The sequence below is a fragment of the Cuculus canorus genome, chromosome 3, assembly GCF_017976375.1.
Source record: "Cuculus canorus isolate bCucCan1 chromosome 3, bCucCan1.pri, whole genome shotgun sequence".
In the NCBI taxonomy this organism is placed as follows: Eukaryota; Metazoa; Chordata; class Aves; order Cuculiformes; family Cuculidae; genus Cuculus; species Cuculus canorus.
The window spans coordinates 100,418,321-100,438,449 of NC_071403.1; the positions used below are offsets into that span (position 1 = coordinate 100,418,321).

The 20,129-nt window shown below is 36.6% G+C and overlaps 1 protein-coding gene across 5 annotated transcripts in view; it reads right to left on the reverse strand.

The window, feature by feature from the left end:
• SRBD1 (S1 RNA binding domain 1) overlaps nt 1–20,129 on the reverse strand; it is a 132,438-nt gene that overhangs the window by 54,040 nt on the left and 58,269 nt on the right. For all 5 annotated transcript variants that reach the window (XM_054063412.1, XM_054063411.1, XM_054063407.1 and 2 more), the window contains 2 exons: nt 16,195–16,286; nt 2,659–2,741 (listed from right to left, as the gene is read on the reverse strand). In XM_054063412.1, the coding sequence (XP_053919387.1) occupies nt 2,659–2,741; nt 16,195–16,286 (175 nt within the window). The remainder of the gene's footprint in view (nt 1–2,658; nt 2,742–16,194; nt 16,287–20,129) is intronic.

Below are 20,129 nucleotides of genomic sequence, written 5' to 3' on the forward strand. Positions count from 1 at the left end.
CTAGTTGACCTCAGGATCTCTGGCTATGTCAAACTGGAAGAAAGGTCATATCCCAAGTCAATGAAAACTCAGGCTTCTGTGAAAGCAGTAGCTCCAGTTCTCTCCCAAACTATGCATTGCTGTCCCACACTCACGCCAATCCAGGACATCAAGTAGTCATTACGAGCACCGGAAAAGGATTGGCACACTTGCACAGGAAGCAGAAAAGACAGGACCACTTCTTCAGGGAGCTCAAACTTCAATCAATACACAATGAGTGTGCAAACATCCCTCAAGAAAACATCATCCAGCTTGTGCTATATGGCTTCCACAGTCATTGGCAGCAGCACACAGCCTCAGCCTGCCTCTGCCTAAAGAGGCAGAAGCTGACTGAAGGACTAATCACTGTTTGCCTTTAGGACAAGAATGCCCAAACCTGGATTTGTCAGACTCCTAAATATCAATTTTATGGCATTTAAGAAAGGCCAAGCCACACCTAAAAGCTAAGTTTATAGTTACAGTGGGCTAAGAAGTAACTCTCCCTGCAAAAAGCTTGTTATGCTTTTTATCTCAACTGCACATTGCATATTTCAGCCCAGAAATGAATAAAAAGCTAATAAAATTCTGTACCTGCTATACTCTTTAACTGGATTATATTTGCTATTACTCTATAGCTGTATGACACTACAGCTTTTGCCATACCTTTATGTCACATAAAGGTTCAGTGCCTCAGAAATTCCCGTATCTTCAAATGAGCCTCTGTGGTGATCATTAAGAATTCTGAGAACAGCTCTATCTATCGCAGAGGATTTATCCAAGCTATAATGAGACTTAAAAGTGCAGATAGCTAGTAAAGAACAATTTTTGAGGTCCAGCTTTACCAGGCTTCTAGGAATTATTTCTCTGAAATTTTTCATATAACCAATATGGAGATGAACAAATAATGCAGTTGGGTGATGAGTTGTGAAAGTGGATGTAGTTGAGCAAGAAGCTTCCCTGAAAGGGCCAGGAATATGATACTTACCCTGCTCTATTTCAATACAAAGTAAATGACATCAGCTTCAGTCACTGAAGCAAGAGTGAACTGCTACAATACGTTCATTGAAAAATTCATCTGACAATATCATGCTTCCAAAACAAATCACTACCAACTCCACATCTTTTTGCTTTAAATACATGGTTGTACAACATGCATGTGGGCCATAGTAGGCAGTAAATTAGTGCATCTAAATTAATACCTTCTAGGCACAGCAATGCAAATTCCTAATACTTACAAATACACAGTATACCTCAAAAGTAAAATAGTCTATTTTGGAAGTGATTTTTTAAAATTTGGTTTAAAAAAAGCAACCAATTTCTTCTCAAATGGCTAACACAGCTTTTCAAGTTTTTTTTAAACTGTCAAACACTTTTTTCCTTACAGCAGGGACCAACAACAATCTGTATCCCTTTTCAGTTATCAGTGCTACTGTTATAAATAAAAGTGGTGGAATTCGACAAATAAGTACGTTTCAGACTGAAGCTCCTCTTTTCGCCACATGACCACCCCCAATTTACAGCTGTCATCATTAAAGTACATTTTTACTAAAATCTGGATATGTTAAAGAAACCCGTGGTATTTCAGCCCTTTAATCTTATTTCCTCAAAAACTATAGTATAGTTCATACTGAAAGATTCATTATATAAGTTAGTTTTACTGATAAGCTGCGCAGTTAGCAACGTGAGTACATTTTAGAGTCTGTGGCAATAGTGAGTCTTGCCAAAGCATTACTGAGCATTACGCTAACCAACTAAAACACTAAGCTCAGGTCTCTAAAAACAAAACAGGGCATACCGTTCTTTGAAATTTTTCTTTGTCACACCACCTTTAGTAGAGGCAGTAAAAGATTCCAGTCCGCTAGTTGCATTTCTATTCCATTAACTCTCCTGTACTAACCCAAAAGCACAGATCCAGACAGTTCTGTGCTTTCTGTTCTGACTTCCATTCCAGTCTATATTCTATAGTTTCAAAAATACAGAGAGATGTATATGCTGAATTTTTTACTACTTCTCTGTTTGGTGGGACTTAAGCACACACAAATGCTTTCCTGAATAGATGCCAATATGCTATAAAATAACAATAACTCATATACCACTTCTCAATACTATTCACTTTGTAAAAACACTTTGAAGGTAAGAGTTACTTGTCAGAAATAACCTACAAAAATGTTTACCAATCTCATTTTTATACACGTTCCAATACAGCTTTAGTAATTTAAAAACTTCAAAACAAATGCTTTTATTACAAACTTCTAAGGAGGTATGCACATAATAGTACAAATTAATGGCTTCTAAATGGAGGATCAATATCCCTTTGTATTTTATACAAAGAGCTTAAGCCCCATTGCTGTAACAATACAAAATAAGAGAAAGCTTTACAGATCAGGTTACCTCTCTGATTTGATGTTTTTAATAGACTATAAATCTGGCTACAGCCATTTCAGTCTCAATCACAATTGCTAAAAGCGGAGATTAAAATAAAAGAGGCAGTCTATGACTTCTAAGTATTTACTACCATTCTATCAACTCTATAAACGTCTTTTAAAGGAGACTTAACTAGTTGACAATTACAAAGCAGCATTTTCATGTTGCTCTAGATCATGATAGATTACTTAGATTAAATGATACATTATATCTTACCTGATACATTCCAACTCCTATGTGTTTGGGCTCGATTTTCACTAGCTCAGCTAATGGGTCTTGGACGCGTCTAGCTATGGAAACTGAAAAATAGAATTAGAAAACAACTATAGGTTTCAGCTGAAAACCAGAATCATGCAATTGCATTTACTATTGTTTTTTAAATCTTCTATACTTTTTTTTTTACCTGGAAGTAATCAATAATATAGCAGAATCCTTTTCCCCTGTTAGACACGGGACACAAAAGTCTACATTAATAAAGTTTTTTAACTGAATAATTCAATTAAAGACCTAAGGAGATTTCAAACTGTAGACATAATATCAAAAAGTTTTTTCAGGTCACAGAGGTAACAAGTAGAACTGTGTACATTAAATTTTCCCCTTGTATCCATACTAAAACGTACATGTAACATTTAAATTTATGCTCTGAAATATCTTTTAACCTTAAGTCACAGATATGTAGAAATAAGTAAAGATTACAAAAAGAATAATTATTCACAGACTCATTTATCTAACAAAGTATTTCCCAAGGTACATATTATATACTTCTATATTCTACATTTATTTAATTCAACCATAAAATTCAGTGTACGCTTTGAAAACAGTTCTTGGATTTTACTAATCTAAGCTGCATATCAAGACGTATCAAACTGCAATTTATCATTGTTATAACCATGATTAGGAAAAAACAAATCAATTTCTAACATTTCTGGTGCTATTAAAGCACATCAGAGAACTTCCGGTCTTCTAAATCCAAATGTTGAATCAAGACTGCACTTTTTAAGCCTACATTCACTGACAAATCCTTTACTTAAATATCAGCTGCAATGTTTTTCGATTATATACAGCATTAGAGATTTTGCTTCTAAAGACCCTCACTTCTAAATGCACGGTTAACATGAAGTTCACTGCCCGGTCACGCAAGACTTTTCATATCCTTTATTATCCATTTTAACACATGATGACAACGGTAGTTTGCTAGCTAGACTCAGAAAGCACTGTGCTGGTGACATACGATACGCCTGTCTCTCTGACGGAGAAGTTCTGAATTCAAAGGCCATCACATCCACCTAATTGTCAAAAAAATCCAAAAGTCACAAAAGGTCAGCCAGTGTAAGCACACCGATTATTGCTTACACGGGTATAGCTTACAACAGAAATGCTTGCCTATTACAATAATTTATATTAATTACTTAGAAACAGTAGTGGTACATAATATCAGGCATCTAACAAACAGAAGTAGAACAAAACAACAATGAAAAGTATTGATCCAAAAACTTAGAAACATTTAAAACTATGTATCTCCTCTGTGTGAATTTATGCCTATGTGTAGGTATTATACCTGTCTTTCAGCAAGCTTTCTTAAACTTATTTACTAGCTATACAAATGTTTTAGAGAATTTTTACTTCCACCTAGCAGCAAAACACATTTCAAAAGTTACATTTCCAATAAGCTGACAGCAAATATCTCTCACTGTTCACATCTCCTTTCACTACATCTTAAAAATAGACAACTACACAGATAGGTTGATACAGGAATTTTCCAAGCATAAACTTCTCACGGGAACCTTCAATTAAAACCCAAAATTTAGACTCCTCTTGTCATCATAGCTAGGTTGACAATGCTGTCACATCCCTGGGAGGCTTCCAGTGAAACCAGAGGACCTGATCCAGCAAAGCACTTCAGCACAGATGCATGTTGGTATTCCCACTGGAACCAGCAAAACTATTCACGTGCATAAAATTACAAAGACATTCAAGCGCTTTCCTGGATCAGGCCTAATAGTTACAATATCAACGTGTGAAGATCAACTAACAGTCAGTTATATGGCTGAAGGGATGCAGCTCCTACGGCCATGCCAGCCAACCTACAGAATTCCCACTAAAGCCACAATCTCACCCTAAAACTTTTCAAATTCAAGATAAGAGAGCACAATAGGGAAAAGGCAAGAGTTCTCAACGTTCCCTCAAAGCACAAATTGAGTCAAGATTAGTATCTACTGTCTCTTGTACAGACAAACCCACTTTTCCTTTGTTACGGTTCTAGCATGCTGCAATAGATAGATCTTTACAGGGGGCAACGAGGCTCCACTCTGGCAATTTGATTCACGTGGCTGAACTCTTCAATACAAGCAAAGTATTACTGAAATCATGACGGCTCTGCAGAAATGCAATGGTTTCTGCCAGGGGCCAGACAGAGACAGTAAAACCTGATGGCCTTGCATTTTCCCCTTAAAAATTAAAGTTTTTTTAATAATAAAATATTTTACACTAATACAGGTGTTGCCTAAAACTATTTGTTCATATCTTTAATGCAGTTCATATCTGCATTCTCATTTCTACAGTTACAGTATGCTTCAGTTTTGCTCAATTAAATACAAAATAAATTATATGGTGGTATACAAGGCAAACCCAAAAAATCAGCTTTCTCAAAAGTAATCAGCAGGGCCAAACATAAGATGTTTGAGGTGCCATTCTTAAAACATACTAGTCTAAATAAAATGTGAAGAAAAACTATTCAATATTAAACAGGTTATTAAGAAAACTATTCAATATTAAACAGGTTATTAGAAAATTACTACAGAATTACACAGCTGACAGATGCAAAACTCCAAGTTATCAGTCAAGACGAAAGCATTATTGCAAAACTCAGAACAACAGTAAAACTGTGCTACCGTGCAGTAAATCCATGTAAAATTTTAAAGCCGGGGTGGGGGCAGGATGGTATAGGTGGTCCTCTGACTTTAATTTAGATTAAGTTTGCCTCCAAATGCAATGAGAAATAAAAAAGGTTACAGAAAGCATATTTATTGAAATCCTGTCTTGTCATTAGGACATTTTTTTGCCATTTTGTAAGAAAGGCAATTTAACTGTTTGGTGGTCTTGATTCACTCCACACTTCAGTTATTTGACAAAACAAACCTGCCAGATAGTTAAATATTTTTGTCTGTCAGCGATGAAGTGCAATGACAGTGTGGTGGGCAAAAGCCTTAATAAGAGTTGCATGAACAACTCATGTCAGTCTGATCTTCACAGAAAATAAGCAATTGTATTAAAATGTTTTGTTTCCTAATGGCTACTGAGCAGACGTGCCCTCATGAACTTGCAAACGTATTTAATTATCTGTCTACTCCCGTCTTAAACACATAATATCTCTTTTAATTCCAAACTGACAAATTTAAAATTAAGACTATTTTCCTCACACATATACATCACATAACTTGGTTTTTACTAGCACTTTCTATAGCAAGTGATATCATTTTTCACAGGGATTAAAAAGGACAGAATTTCCACTGCAGAATACTGTTAATAGTTTTCAAGCTAAATGTTTTCAGACTAAAAATGGAAAAAAGTGCCGAGTCTCAACAGCAAGGGGCAAAACCAATACAGCAGGCTTCCAACTATTTCTCTAGATGATATCTATGCAAGGGCCATGTCAGCTGGAAGCCCTAAACACCCCAGAATTACTGCTAACTTCTAAATTAGACTACCTGTCTTGTTTCAGTAACAGAATAGCTCTAAAGCAATCATTATGGCCCAAATCAGCTGTGTATACTTTTTAGAGTGCAAGAGCAGCTAGAAAACTTGCAACTACATTAATAAAATTTATGATAAACTGTTTCAAGAATTTTGCCTGCTGCCAACTTTATGTTCAGGCAATTGCATATTAAAATGTTCTCCTTTTGCATTGCTCTATAAGAGCCACACTATGAAGTAAAAGCTTAATGATTGTAGATAGGGAAAAAATGAACATACGAAGTTCTGCCAAATGCAGCACAAGAGACTGCCAGGAATAATTACGGGTGAAGGAAAAAAAAAATAAAAATCAATTCCTTTTGGTTACAGTGGCATTGAAATGTTGCTTGCCATGCAAGCAGAAAAACATTTTTTTAGAGCCAAAAGTCCAAGATGATGACATTCCTTTCTTTAAACACACAGGTCTTTATGTAAGGATAAAAACATGTCCCAGTCAGTAACTGTGACAGCTTAGCTACTTCATATGAGTGGGAGCATTTGTTTGTGTTTTGAAACAATGTGAAGCTTTCCGGATGTGAAGGCAGTGGGTAGTTTTATAAATGTTTTACAACTAAATATATGGCAACCACAAGCTATTAGGCTATGATTAGTTCAATTTCAATTTTGTCATAAATGAGGACACTCTGTATTTTTATTATAAAACTTTGTTTTCTTCTTGCTGAGACATGCTACTATAACATCCAAGTAACTCAACCCTCCTCTTATTTTCAACTAACCTTTGCACCTTAAAAGTCTGGGTTGAAACTTCAATGTCAATGAAATAAAAAAAGTATATATTAAGATAATCACAAATGCATGCATAATTGCTGTCAATATATCATATCAGGGTAGATATGGAAACATTACAACTTATTCAAATCCTTTTATAAAGCTTATTATTGTGCTCAAGATCAATTACTCTCCATAAGTATCTGCAATAATGTTTACTCAGTGATCGATTGTTCAGGTTTCCTGAGTCCTGGAAGCTTTCTATCCTGTTGACCTGAATTTCACCCTCCTTGCAAAAGATACAGTGAAACGTACAGTAGTCTTTTCATTAAGCATTCTTTCTCAGTAGGTCAGGATTTGTGACAGAGTTTTGAATCCTCATATATCTTCTTGGTGGGTTTAAAGTATGCAATTTATTTTAAGCAACTGGTCAACAGCTGCATTTCATCCAAAATTCTTCTGTGGCAAGTGAGCAGGTTTTTGTTTTAAAAAGGTTACATTTTAGTTTACTTTTAACTCCATAAAACTGATAATCTGTTATTTGCCTAAGATTAATGAAATAATGAATGGCAATGCTCTATTTATTCACTACAAAAATCTTTAAAAATACATGGCTTGAATACAAAAAGAAAGTAAGACATACATTTAGAGAGGAAAAAATATTACAACGTAGCTTTTTAAAATCAGTATTTTTTCATAGACACGTGCTCTCAAAACCAATTTTCTTGGATATTAGTATCACAGAATAGTAGCACTTTTTTAATCCAAGGTGAGATTGGAGACATATTCACATTTAATTGAAGCCTGATGTGACTTTTCTGTCACAAAAATAAGTTAAGTCTTACAGGATGGTATAAATTCAGAAAAATCTTTCCACATCTGCTCAGCTTAAAAGGTAGAAAACATCAGTATGTTTTTCACATTCAGACCGCTGGTACTAATTTTAACTGCATCACCATGCCATTGATTACTGTTACTACTAAAAATAAAAAATTACTTGAAGTTCGGTACTTACAAGACTTATTTCTTTATACAAGAAAACAAAGTTAACCTTTTTTAGTTAAGTGACCAGAATGCCCTTTTCTATGCCTATAGTAAGAGAAGTAGCTCTGATGAAAAAAACATCATACTGCTATATTAAAAGCAAACTAAAACTCCTTGAATTGAAGAGCATCCTTGTACTCATTGTTTCTCTGGCTGCACGCTCCAAAGAAGCAACAAAACCTTCTAAGGAAAATACAGAGACACACACACACACAGAGTTACATCCAGAGGGAGGGAAACAAATCATTTTCATAACTCTTATGCTAAGGGAAACTGGCTTTCCCAGACTCTGGACTACTGCTCTGCTTCTGGATATCACTTTCAGACAGGACTATTGGGGTATTTTCAGTCATTCAGAAGCACTGAATGATGCTCTGTAAATAAAAGACCAAGTCCATCTGCTGAACTCAGATCCATGTGGGATATATAGGTAAATAAGAGGAAGGCAAGGTGAAAATCACATCTTTCCTCAAAGTCTGCAAAGATTACATCTGCACAGAGAATGATGCTCAGTTAAAAGCTATAAACACACACACATAGAGAGCTCTCTTAGCATAGTGAAAATAATGACCCAAAACAGTCACATAGAAGAGTCTCCACCTGACTCAAAATAATCTGTTCTGTAACGTGGCAGGAGTCTAGTGGAATCTAAGTGGGTCTTGATCTTGCAGACTAAGGAAGATCAAACTCCTCTACTCCAGGCTCCTACTACACTCTACAACTTGAGAGGAAATTGAGTGCTAATGAGCACTCAATGAGCACTTAATGAGGTTAATGATTATATACCATGTCTCTCACATGCCATGAAGTTTGTGTAGACTAGAAAACCTTAGATTCTTATTTAGAACAAAATAGAGACCACAAACACCTCTAACACTCAGGAATGATCAATTTAGCATTATGCCATAGGTTTTGGGCAATTCAAGCCCATTCTTCTCTCAAATCCAGATGTAGATGTGCATGTCCATGCACAATTGTAGGAGGCCAAATAATTTCCAGATTATCTACAGTTAGGGACTGCTTTTTCAGGTTATCCACAGATTCCTTATAACTTCTGTTTAAACTGTAGAGCCTAGCCCACACCTTGGGATGAGATTCTGCTCATTGGTAGTAACTGGGTCCTGTGGGGAGAGAAGGAGCAAGCTCCTCTTTACATACTGCTGCTATTCACCACCCAGAATTCACCATTTTGTTTCTAATCACTGCATCTTTTCCCTTCCAACAGCATAATTAAACTCTTTTTTAAATGCTACAGAATACAGCAGATGAAAGCTGGATACAATTCCATTTTGTACTGCTATAATTGCACACAATTTCACTAAACAGGCTGGCAAAATGTTTTAATGCATAAGAATACGTTGCTTACTGTCCTTTCTTCTAACTCTGAAAGCCTGTGGAACTTGCACCAATCCTCTACGATTAGCTGTAGAAGGAAGCATCAATTTAGAAAGCAGTGCAAATGTTTTAACCGCAGGTCTTCTGTCCAATAAAGTTTTTGAAAAATGACCTTCTCTCCTGAGTAGCCAGGGGGTAGTGGTGCTCTTTTAAGAAGATGAAGAAATTAGCTCAAGTAGACACCAAGGCACTATGTCCCACACATCTAATCATCAAATTGTTTCACTTTCCTTAAGATAAAGTCAAAAGAAATTACTTTTTTCCCAATCTCTACCTTCTACTTGCTGGCCAGTATGACAGCTCTGAACTGTATGTCTCTATCTTTAAAGGCACCCCAGGGAATATAGCCCTGTAGCATGACAGTCTCAAAGTCCTAACAAGCCCCCAAAGCCTATAAGGCTTTCTTTTGCAAGGAAAAGTGCAAGTGGTGTGCTGAACTTTGAGTGTACAATAATCCAATGTATTCTGCCCTGTGGAGAGAAGACAAGCAGATGGGATTTGACAATGCTACGACAAACTGTGCCGTGTGACCTTTTGCTCTCTCAGATTCTTCTTTACCCTCAGAAATCATCCTTTAGAAGTACAACAGTTACTATACCAGATCATACCTGTGCATGCAGCATGACACACATGCTTGCTCTGTTACTTATCCAAATCTTTGCCAAAAAGTAACTTTAGGGAATATTTTATCCACGTTCATTGCTTTCCTAACTGGGTGACGACCATGTGGTCTTGATTGAGGACCCCAAGCTCTTCATGTTCAAAAAGAAAAGGAGCATTTCTTGGAGTTACTGCCTTAGACAAGCCCAAGTATGTTGCTCTTGTTTCAGCACCTGAACACAGAACTGCAAATTAAAAACCAAATGGATATGACTGCATTAAGTATGTAAGTAAATCAGAGAGGTGTGAGATCTCCTCTAACAAGTGATTACAGAGATGTGATGTCTGAAAAGACATAACCCCCTTTCCCACCTCATCCCATGTTTGAGGAACTCTATGTAACAAGGTCTGCGTGCATGCTTATAGCTCAATTTAATGAAGAATATTAGGTTTTTATTTTGCTGTTTAATTAGTGAAAGAAAGAAAGAAGAGACCTCATTTTTTAAAGCAGTCTTTAAAAACAAAAGGTAATCCAGCAATTTAATGAAATGAAGGCATTTCTCATTTAACATAGAATCATTGAATCACAATGGAAAAGACATTTGAGATAATCAATTCAAACCATACCTGTCCACTACTAGATCATATCCCTAAGCACTTAATCTATCTGCCTTTTAAATCTGTCCAGGGATGGTGACTCAACCACCTCCCTGGGCAGCCCCTGCCAGTGCTTGACGACCCTTTCCGAGAAGAAATTTTTCATAATGTCCAATCTAAACTTCCCCTGAGGCAGCTTAAGGTCATTCCCTCTTGTCCCATCACCTCTCACTTGGGCGAAGAGACCAACACCAACCTCTCTACAACCTCCTCTTCGGCAGCTGTAGAGACGGATAAGGTCTCCCCTCAGCCTCCTCTTCTCCAGGCTAAACAACTCCAATTCCCTCAGCCGCTCCTCATAAGACTTGTGCTCCAGCCCCTTCACTAGCTTTACTGCCTTTCTCCGGACACGCTCCAGGACCTCAATATCTCTTTTGTAGCGAGAGGACCAAAATTGAACACAAGATTCAATGTGTTGCCTCGCCAGTGCTAAGTAAAGAGGTAGAAACACCTCCCTGGACCTGCTGGCCACCCTGTTTCTGATACAAACCAAGATGCAATTGGCCTTCTTGGCCACCTGAGCACACTGCTGGCTCATGCTCAGCTGCTGTCAACTAACATCCCCAGGTCCTTCTCTGCCACGCAGCTTTCCAGCCACTCTTCCCCAAGCCTAGAGCACTGCACAGTGTTTTTGTGTCATGCACTTGGCCTTGATAAACCTCAGTCCAATGGTCTCAGCCATCAACACAGTCTGCTCAGATCCCTTTGTAGCGCCTCGTTACCCTCAAGTAGATCGACACTACCTCACAGTTTACTGTCATCCACAAACTTGCTAAGGGTACATTCAATCCCCTCATCCAGGTCAGTAATAGAGATATTGAACAGGACTGAATCTAGCACAAAGCACTGGGGGACACCACTTGTGTCTGGCAAGTATATTGAAACCAGGGTAAAATCCCAGCACAAATACTGCCTCATAGGTATTCCCTACCATCAGGCCACTATTTCACCAGAATTCAGCAGTTTCCTCTGGTTCTTAGAGTTTTTAACAAACATTCATTTCATCATGGTATCCATTTCATGAGGTGGAGAGGCAGCAGAAGAAAAAAATTTTGATGTGAGCACATGAAAAACAACTGAAGCATTCTTTATCCTCCTTGTACTAAGGACAAGAACAAAACCATCATTGGCTGCCCATACCTTAAAAGTTTCCCAGCATCCAGGAAGTACACAGATTCCATACTTCTGTGTGTCAGTCCTTCAACATAAGTCACACATGCTTACAGCTTCTATATACTTCACCAGTTCCTCCACAGTCTTCCCATTCTGTCCAGCCAAACTTGTTCGAACCAACAAGCATTTGCAACAACAAGGAACTGTAGAGGTGGAGAAACACTATTTGGAGACAAAAAACCCAGAAAGAATGGCAGTGCCTACACACAGACATCTGCACAGACTCATTTTATTTCTCATTCCAGAACCCCCTTTTTGTTAGGAATTCAGGTTCTACACAACAGAACAGTTTAGAGGTAAAACAAAGATGGTTATCAACCTTCATAAAATAATTAATCTGTGTTCACATGCCCTGTGACAGCAACCAAAACCAGGTCCACACCAATTGTCACAGACTCAACCCATTTGAGGGAGGAATGCTTGTCACCCCTGAGTTTAACTCTTTTTCTTTCACTCATGCAAAGAATACCACTTCAAGACAGTTTTCTCAAATGCTCTGATAATGAAAGACAACGGCAAGGAGAATTCCTGGCAAACTGTCATGGCAAAGTAACAGTTCACTAAGTATGGTACCTACAACTCCTTCAAAGGGAAACTTGCTTCCAGGCCTTCATTTAAAAAGGCACAAACAAATCTCAATCAGAGACCTAAAGTAATCCAGAGATCTTATGGAAAAATCACAGTGAAAAAAAATCTATTTTAAGTTGCCATAAATAAAAGCAAAGCAAAGGTTAAATATGAAGTGTTACATCAATGGTAGCTCAGGAAAAAAAATAAAAAATAGGAAAAAAAGCCAATACAAGATCAAGACAGCCAAGAATTGGACAGCTTTAAGAAAACTCCACCAAATTAAACATTTTACTTCTCTAAGAGGGTGGAGAAAAGACACAAGCCAGAGCAGAAACAGAACTGCAGTCACCCTTTCAGCCTCACAGCTCCCTCGTTACTGTTCCAGTACCTCTAGAACAGGGAGTCACAATGTTTTGAGGGAGCACATATTAAAAAGCTGCACAAAGGTAATCAACATTTCCAGCTTGCTAAGCACTCTTTTTATGGTGTCCATCCCCCCTACAAAAATTCCCATCCCACATCTTCAGCTGCCCTTAGGCATAGGCAACTTTTGGGAAGGACAGTTCAAGGAAGCCTTGCATTCTCTTCTCTGTCAGGCTGCAACCCTATTCCAAGTTCATCCAAAAAAACCATTCCTTAAGTCAGTGGCTTGTTCTCCAGGCAGAACCCTCCTAATGTGCTGCAGCTGAACTTCCACAGGCTATAAAGTAGGAAATCCTTTTATTGCTCTGGCCTATAAGCCCCTTATCTCCCATTTCTGTGAGGCTGAGAGATAGCTGTTCTCCTCATTAATCCTACAATGACTGTCAGAAAGAGATATATACATTCTCACTTTACCCAGACACAAGTAACTAGGTTTCATCAAGTTCTTTGCTATCTACTTTGTTGAGTCCCACTCCACAAGATTTTATAAGAGCTGGAGTAGCAGTACAGAAGCTTCTGCACTTCTGTGTAATATTCAGATCTACTGCTATAAAAGAAGTTGGTTCAATGTAAAGAATTTATATTAGGAACTGAGTCAGCCTAGTGCCAGAAAGAAGACAGCCATCTCTGGAAGACAGTTCTAAACAGGGGGAGACCCCATCCCACTCTTTGCACTGTAGTTACCAGCAAATTGGTTAAGAAATAAGCATTATTTTTTTTTCTTTTTCAAGCAGGTGCAATTTTGTTGTATGGATGACTAATAAGACCTTCCACTATAGTTCATACATATCTCATTATAAACTAATGATGTATATCTCAATCTTTTGTTACAAATCCGTGTCATCCACGACCTTCAAAGACAGCTCCAAGGAAAAAAAAAATAACCAGTTGCATTCTTGACTTAACTTTAATTAGCACCCCCAAGAAATGCCAAAGGTTGCTGGTCTTCCCCCTGTACACAACACTCAGCCAAGGAGAAATTAATAAGGTAATATATTTATCAGGACTGATGTCTTCTATTTCTCTGTATGAAGTGAAAACTTATCACAAACAGTTGGTAAACAGCACTGCAAATATGACAGAGATCATATCACAAGATGTGAAAGTAACTTCTCATATAATATGCATTATTCAATAATTTACATTTATATACCTAATGGACAAATAGACCCACCTGTGTAATTCAAAAAACCCTAAGCACTTCTATAAAGTTTGCGTTGAGAAAATGTTAAAGTGGCAAACTGCGTTAAGATCACAGATAGCTCACATCAGTTGTACCTTTTATTTTAACTATAAATGTCACACTTCATCATGCAGCTGTCAGCTTCCTTTAATGTACTAAATGCTATCATGTAAGCACAGAATTTGACATGATGTAACACAACAATTAAAATAAAAAGCAAGTCAGCTTTGACACCATGTCACTTTTCTGTTTGCTGCAAATTAAATGAAAGTCAGAAGTACAAAAGTAAAAGCCAGTCAATAAAAATGTTTGCAAAAAAACCCCAAACATCAGTTAATCTTTCCCTCTAATGCTATGTCACATTTTTATGTTCAGCTTTAAAAAAAATACCCACAGCTTTAGAGCAGCTAATTACAAATTGACACCAAAAGATGTCAAGAAGAAAGTCTAAAATGCCTAGAAAGACTCTATAATAAATATACTTCTAGCTGTCAGTTTCATAACAGTCGACACCCATGGAAGCAAGCAATTATTTTTCTATCGTACCCTTTTTCAATTTCTATCCACTCTGTGGTACTGCTGCAGCATGTTAAAATTGCTTATGCTTTTCAAGCTAGATGCAACAGAGCTTAAGTCATGCCTGAAGCAATTCCTAGTAATAATGGAGAAATTATGAACTCAAGCTAATTAATACTGAGATTGGTCATGTATTACAAATTTGATTTTCATTTACTATATTTGATGCACAATGGTAAATAGGTTTCTCAAATGTTCAAAAATTAACTTTGGAAAACAGGAAAATTATGTACATCTGGTAATGTATATTGTTAATTAGATTTCCTCCTCTTCAGTGTTTTTCTTTTCATTTATATCAACTCTAAACCCACATTTAATTTATCAGCAACTTAAAAAGCTTTGGCACAAGGGAAAGTTAGTGGCCTTTGTCACAAATACAAAAATGCCACATGCCTAATATTCACTCTAGTCATACTATGACACATTCAAAACCTCTGTGGCCCACGGAAGAAATAATCACAACAGAATATTTTCACATGCAGGGAGGAAAGAGTCAAGCAAAAAGCAGTGAGAGGGCTGTCCTGCAAAGGGAACAGCTGATACAGACATTTAAATAATATTCCTGTAAATACTCACTTGAAACCTCGAGTTAACACAAATCCACTTAATCGAAATAAAAGGAGAGGGGAACATGAGAAATTCTAAGAAGTTTTACCCCTGAGTACCATGTAACTTCAGAATTGTTTTCTGCTGCTCTGCTTCTACACCTTATTAACGATTTCCAAGCCAGTAACCTGCTAAAGTAACACTAAAATCAAGAACAGTATAATTTTAACTAGTAAAGATTTATACCTGTGTTACTGCATTTTCAAATATGCTATATTGGATTGAGTATGAAAGTAAATTGCAGGAAAACAAGCAAACAAAAACTGCATAAGACGGAAAAAAAAATATAGAAGGACACACAAAAATACACAAATTAAAATAACCTCAGACCTACACTTACAGCTGTCTCCCAATAAACCAAATCCATGAGTAGAACTTGGATAACAGTGAAGATGCTAGGAATTTGATTTTTAAAGACTACTCTTTAACCAAACACTGAAAATAACAAGAGTGGCAACACTTGTACATTTCTAAGGACTTGGGCTGCATTATACCTCAGTGACATTTACGCTGCAGTAGATACTATTTAGTCTTAGCTTTTTTAAAAAAGTATTTCCTGAGGAGTATATTCAGTTACATGAAGACTTGAAAGTAATCCTAATGAATGCATGCCTTTAAGTCATCTGTTCAATTCTTACTTTTTTTCCCTAGCTCATAAAGCCCTTAATTATTGTTAGACATATTTGTATACATACAAGGGACAAGAAAAGAGGGGGAAAACTCTAGCTCTCATAGGATTAGACAAGTCCAACTCTGAAAGTCTGCCCAATTAATAGGTTATATTAATCACCACAAATTCTCCTGTACCAGCCTATTGGAGGAATACACCCACAAGGACCTTTACATTAAAGACCTCAGTAGATGAAGATGATGTCACCGATTTGCATACCTAGGACTCCAAATGTGAAATCACAGAATACCTAAAGTTCAGAAATAAAACATCAAAACCCATCATTTTTCATACTTTTTACTACTATTATACTTAGTTCTCAAACTGCATTGTTTATAATAATAAGACTTGAGCTGCCTGCTTAAATGGTGATAAAATTAAATACTCTTCATACCTGCACTTCTTAGGTTAGGGTCTAGGTCGGGCATTTCCTTGGCTGCTTCCGGACTGACGCTGTAGATAGATGCGCCTGCTTCACTGACAATGCTGAAAAACAAAATGGCAAATAATCCAAACACTACACAAATGAAAGATTTAGCAAGTGACTTAATTGACTATTTGAATTTTTTTAAAGCCTAATGTTTCAGAAGTATTTTGAATCAACTGAATACATATAAAAGACAACACAAACAAAGGAAAAGAACTCTAAGCAAAAAGTTCTCCCTGACTTGCAACATCCATTTTGTTGTTTGTGTTTGTTTTTTTTTTTTAATTCTTGCCCTCTTATAAGTACCTATTGTGCATGGTATCAGCCCCTGTTGTAATCCTAGAACAGAGAAAATGAACACAAGAAACAAGCATTACCAGAAATAAGTAGGCAAACCAGCTTCCATGAACAAAACAAAAACCTACCTGACAATTTCATTAAAAACACCTACACCCTAAATTCTAACACCAACTAAACTATTACATGAATCCAAGTCATGAGTGTGCATACACACTGTTTGAAGCTGGCTGCATAAAATACTCAGAAAAAACCAACTTATAACAGGCTGAGCCACAGAGCTGCAGCTTGCTTCTCAGTGGCATTTAATATCGTCTTCTCACGGCTCTCACTGCCATCCCCAAAGAAAAACACAGACTGCATGTCTTCAGTTACTTAAACTACAGTTTATGTATCTACCACACACCTCAAATTCATTCAGTAATGATGATAAGCTCACCAATTCAAATCACAACACATAATTTAAAAACCCTCTAGTGCTCTAGTTCAACTCAAGAGAAAATGGCAATCAAGTAAGTATTCAAGTCTAAAGTTATTTTCAGCTGCGAGATTTTGACACCACTGAATTAACAGTATATTTCTTAAAATAACTTCAACAGACCTTGAATTTCAGGTTGATAATTAAGGCATCGTACAGCTATTGCAGTGGAGAAGAATACTACCAGTTTCAGAACTGTTTTTACTTTTACTATTCAACATGTAGAATAACCTTATCATTGCAATAAGGGGGGAAACCACAATCCTTAAGAATCAGACCTTTCAATAAAAATTATAACTTCGCTTTATATTATTTTAAAATTAGACTATAAATTTTCCTTTTAAGAATATTTAGTAGGTCAAATTTTTAAGGAAAGAAACTGATACTTAGAATGCCCTCCCCTTAGAAAAAGCCATACAATAGCTCAGAGATAATACACATTCCCATTCGATGTTCCAAGAATGTTAACAGTAAATACATATAGGTATAAAAGGTATGAATTTCTTTCTGTTGTTTTTGCAGATTCTGCACACCCCCCACCTCCCATCAAAACCAGAATTTGGTAGAGTGCAGTACATACACATCAGATTTTATAGTTATTCAAAACTCAAAAGAACATTTCAAGATTACAGGTAGACTGGATCTTTCAGTAAAAACAGAATAAAGTCCTGTGTTCTTTGTGTTAGTATAACTGCAGACCCATTAAAACACCTAGTGTAACAGAGAAAGAAATTGCTAAGACCAGCTGAACGAGGCAAGTGAAAATTAAACTATTTACATAATATTTTAAAATTATTCAGTGTTATGGATATTCCTTCACTATAAATGACATCTAGAAAACAGTCCCATAACAGAGCTCAGAAATACGGCCATATCACAAAAATCGAACTGCTGAAAAATAAAGATGATGACAGAAGCCTCCACAAAATGATTTTTTCTGATAAACAGGTAGTTTAAAGAACAATGCAGCAGAATGTATTTCTTAACCTCTTCACATATTATAAAGGGAATATCTGGTAAGTGCTCCCTTTTTGAATATTGCTTTCAAAAACCCACACACTTTTGTACATACTTCTAAAGGCTTTTCATTAATAGGTCTTCAATCTTTGTCTTCAAACAGATCCAAAAAGGTATGTCTCATGCAATTTCTAAATTTAATACATTGATATTACACTAAAAAAAAAAAATCACCAAATACAACAAAAACAGTGTTTTGCACACATTCTTACAGTGCTGTACTACAAACTGTATAACTGTGCACTGCTTATTGCTTGATCTCTCCCAGTATTTTGTACAGAGAGAAAAACAGTGACCTGCATGGGAATTTTAACCCACTTGACATTTCATTGATTCTCATTAATGCTACACTGAAAATTTTCAGGAATTAGAGGTTTGCAACAATACTTTTATTCTATGGTAGATTGTAAACTGTGACAGGTAGGTAGTACAAAGAATCCTTGCTAAAATGAGTAAAGAAAATCAAATTCAGGGTGGGAGAAAGAAACATTTGAAAAGAATACATTTCCTTTCTTCATATGCAAGAACATGTATACACCAGTGCAGAGGGAGGGCAGAAGCAAGAAAACAAGACATAAAACACACTTTCAGAAGTAGCATACACTGGATATTTGACATCCACTCTGAAACGGTTTTGTAAATGCATGCCATTATTCTATTAAGTATTTGGTGGAGCAGACTTGGAAAACAAGGTGAAATAATTTCCACTCACGCAGAACCCCATTCCACTGTGACTAAGACAGTCAAACCCAGACGGTAAATAAATGTGTTACCCAGAGTAAATGCTCAGGGCCACAAACTCCAAGGAATCATCCTCTGGTTCATTCAACCATAGTCAACTGAGATTTTAGAGACCTATCAGTGGATGTCATGTGGCTTTATTTAGATTGGGTTTTGCTACAGTGAGGTGGTTACTAATTTAGCACTTGCACATACAATAAGAAAACATATAGCTTGATCACATTACTAAGATTACAAGCGAAATAGGTTTGGGGATTTTTTGTTTGCAGTTGTTCAGGATTTTGCTTTTTGACTAGACAGGAGACAGGCAGTGTGGCTCACAGACATTTTGTGTGTTTTCCAAATTCTAATAATTCTGTTTAGAAGGGGGATACTATATAGGACAATTTAAGCTAATTTAACATCGTGAAATGCTCTACATCATGCTTTCAAGGAATATACATATTTTATGTCAGGGCACATTAAGACAAAACTAAACCTGCTCAAATACATAGGCCATAGAAATTTACTCCAAACTACTGCCATCCACACCGTTCTCTAACAGCCCCCCCCCTTTCTTAAAGGATACAGTTTGCAAGGAGTCAAAAGAAAGCCCTCATAAGAGTTGGTAAAAATGGTATCAAAGAATTCAGAACTACAATTTGCTTCTACTTGACATTTTAAGCCACATAATGCATTAAACCAGAAAATTAGACTCACCCACTCTCTCATTAAAAGAGATCCTTATTTCTGTACCTTCCTTAAGAGAGAAAATTGTTGCACTGACTAAACTCTTAACAGTTACAACAACATTATTAAAAAACTATTTTACCATTTAAAGTCAAAATGTAGTAGGTAAATAAGCAAGTGTCATGGTATGATACGTCAACAGTACATGAATGGACAAATTTCAAAAACTGTTCTCTGAATTAACAAACAAGCAGGTAAGAAATCTGGGAGTATTTCTTCATGCTATCTGCTTCCCACATTAGCCATCTCACAGGTTATTTTTTCTCAGCTTTCAATTTTAATTTAAAGGTGCCCAAACCACAAAGCCACTACACAATATTTCAATTTACTCTTTTAAATTGTACTAATAGGCTTGTTGCCTAGAAAGTAAGCTTTCATTTACTGCATCCATCTCTTTCTTGTTTCTTGATACAGCTTTTAAGCTCTGGTAAACCGACATTCCACCAGCACCACCTGGTGGCCCTTCAGCTTTATGCTCGAGACCATGCTGGCTGCATTTTAAGTGCTTTAAGAAGCCTTTTAACATCTACTACAACCAGTTGTTTTCTTACTTAGCTTAAATAAGTGTTAAATATTTGTTATGAAAACATAATCTGAGGAGATGTTCAAAGCATTCAGATTTTTTATCTCCTAGTTTTCA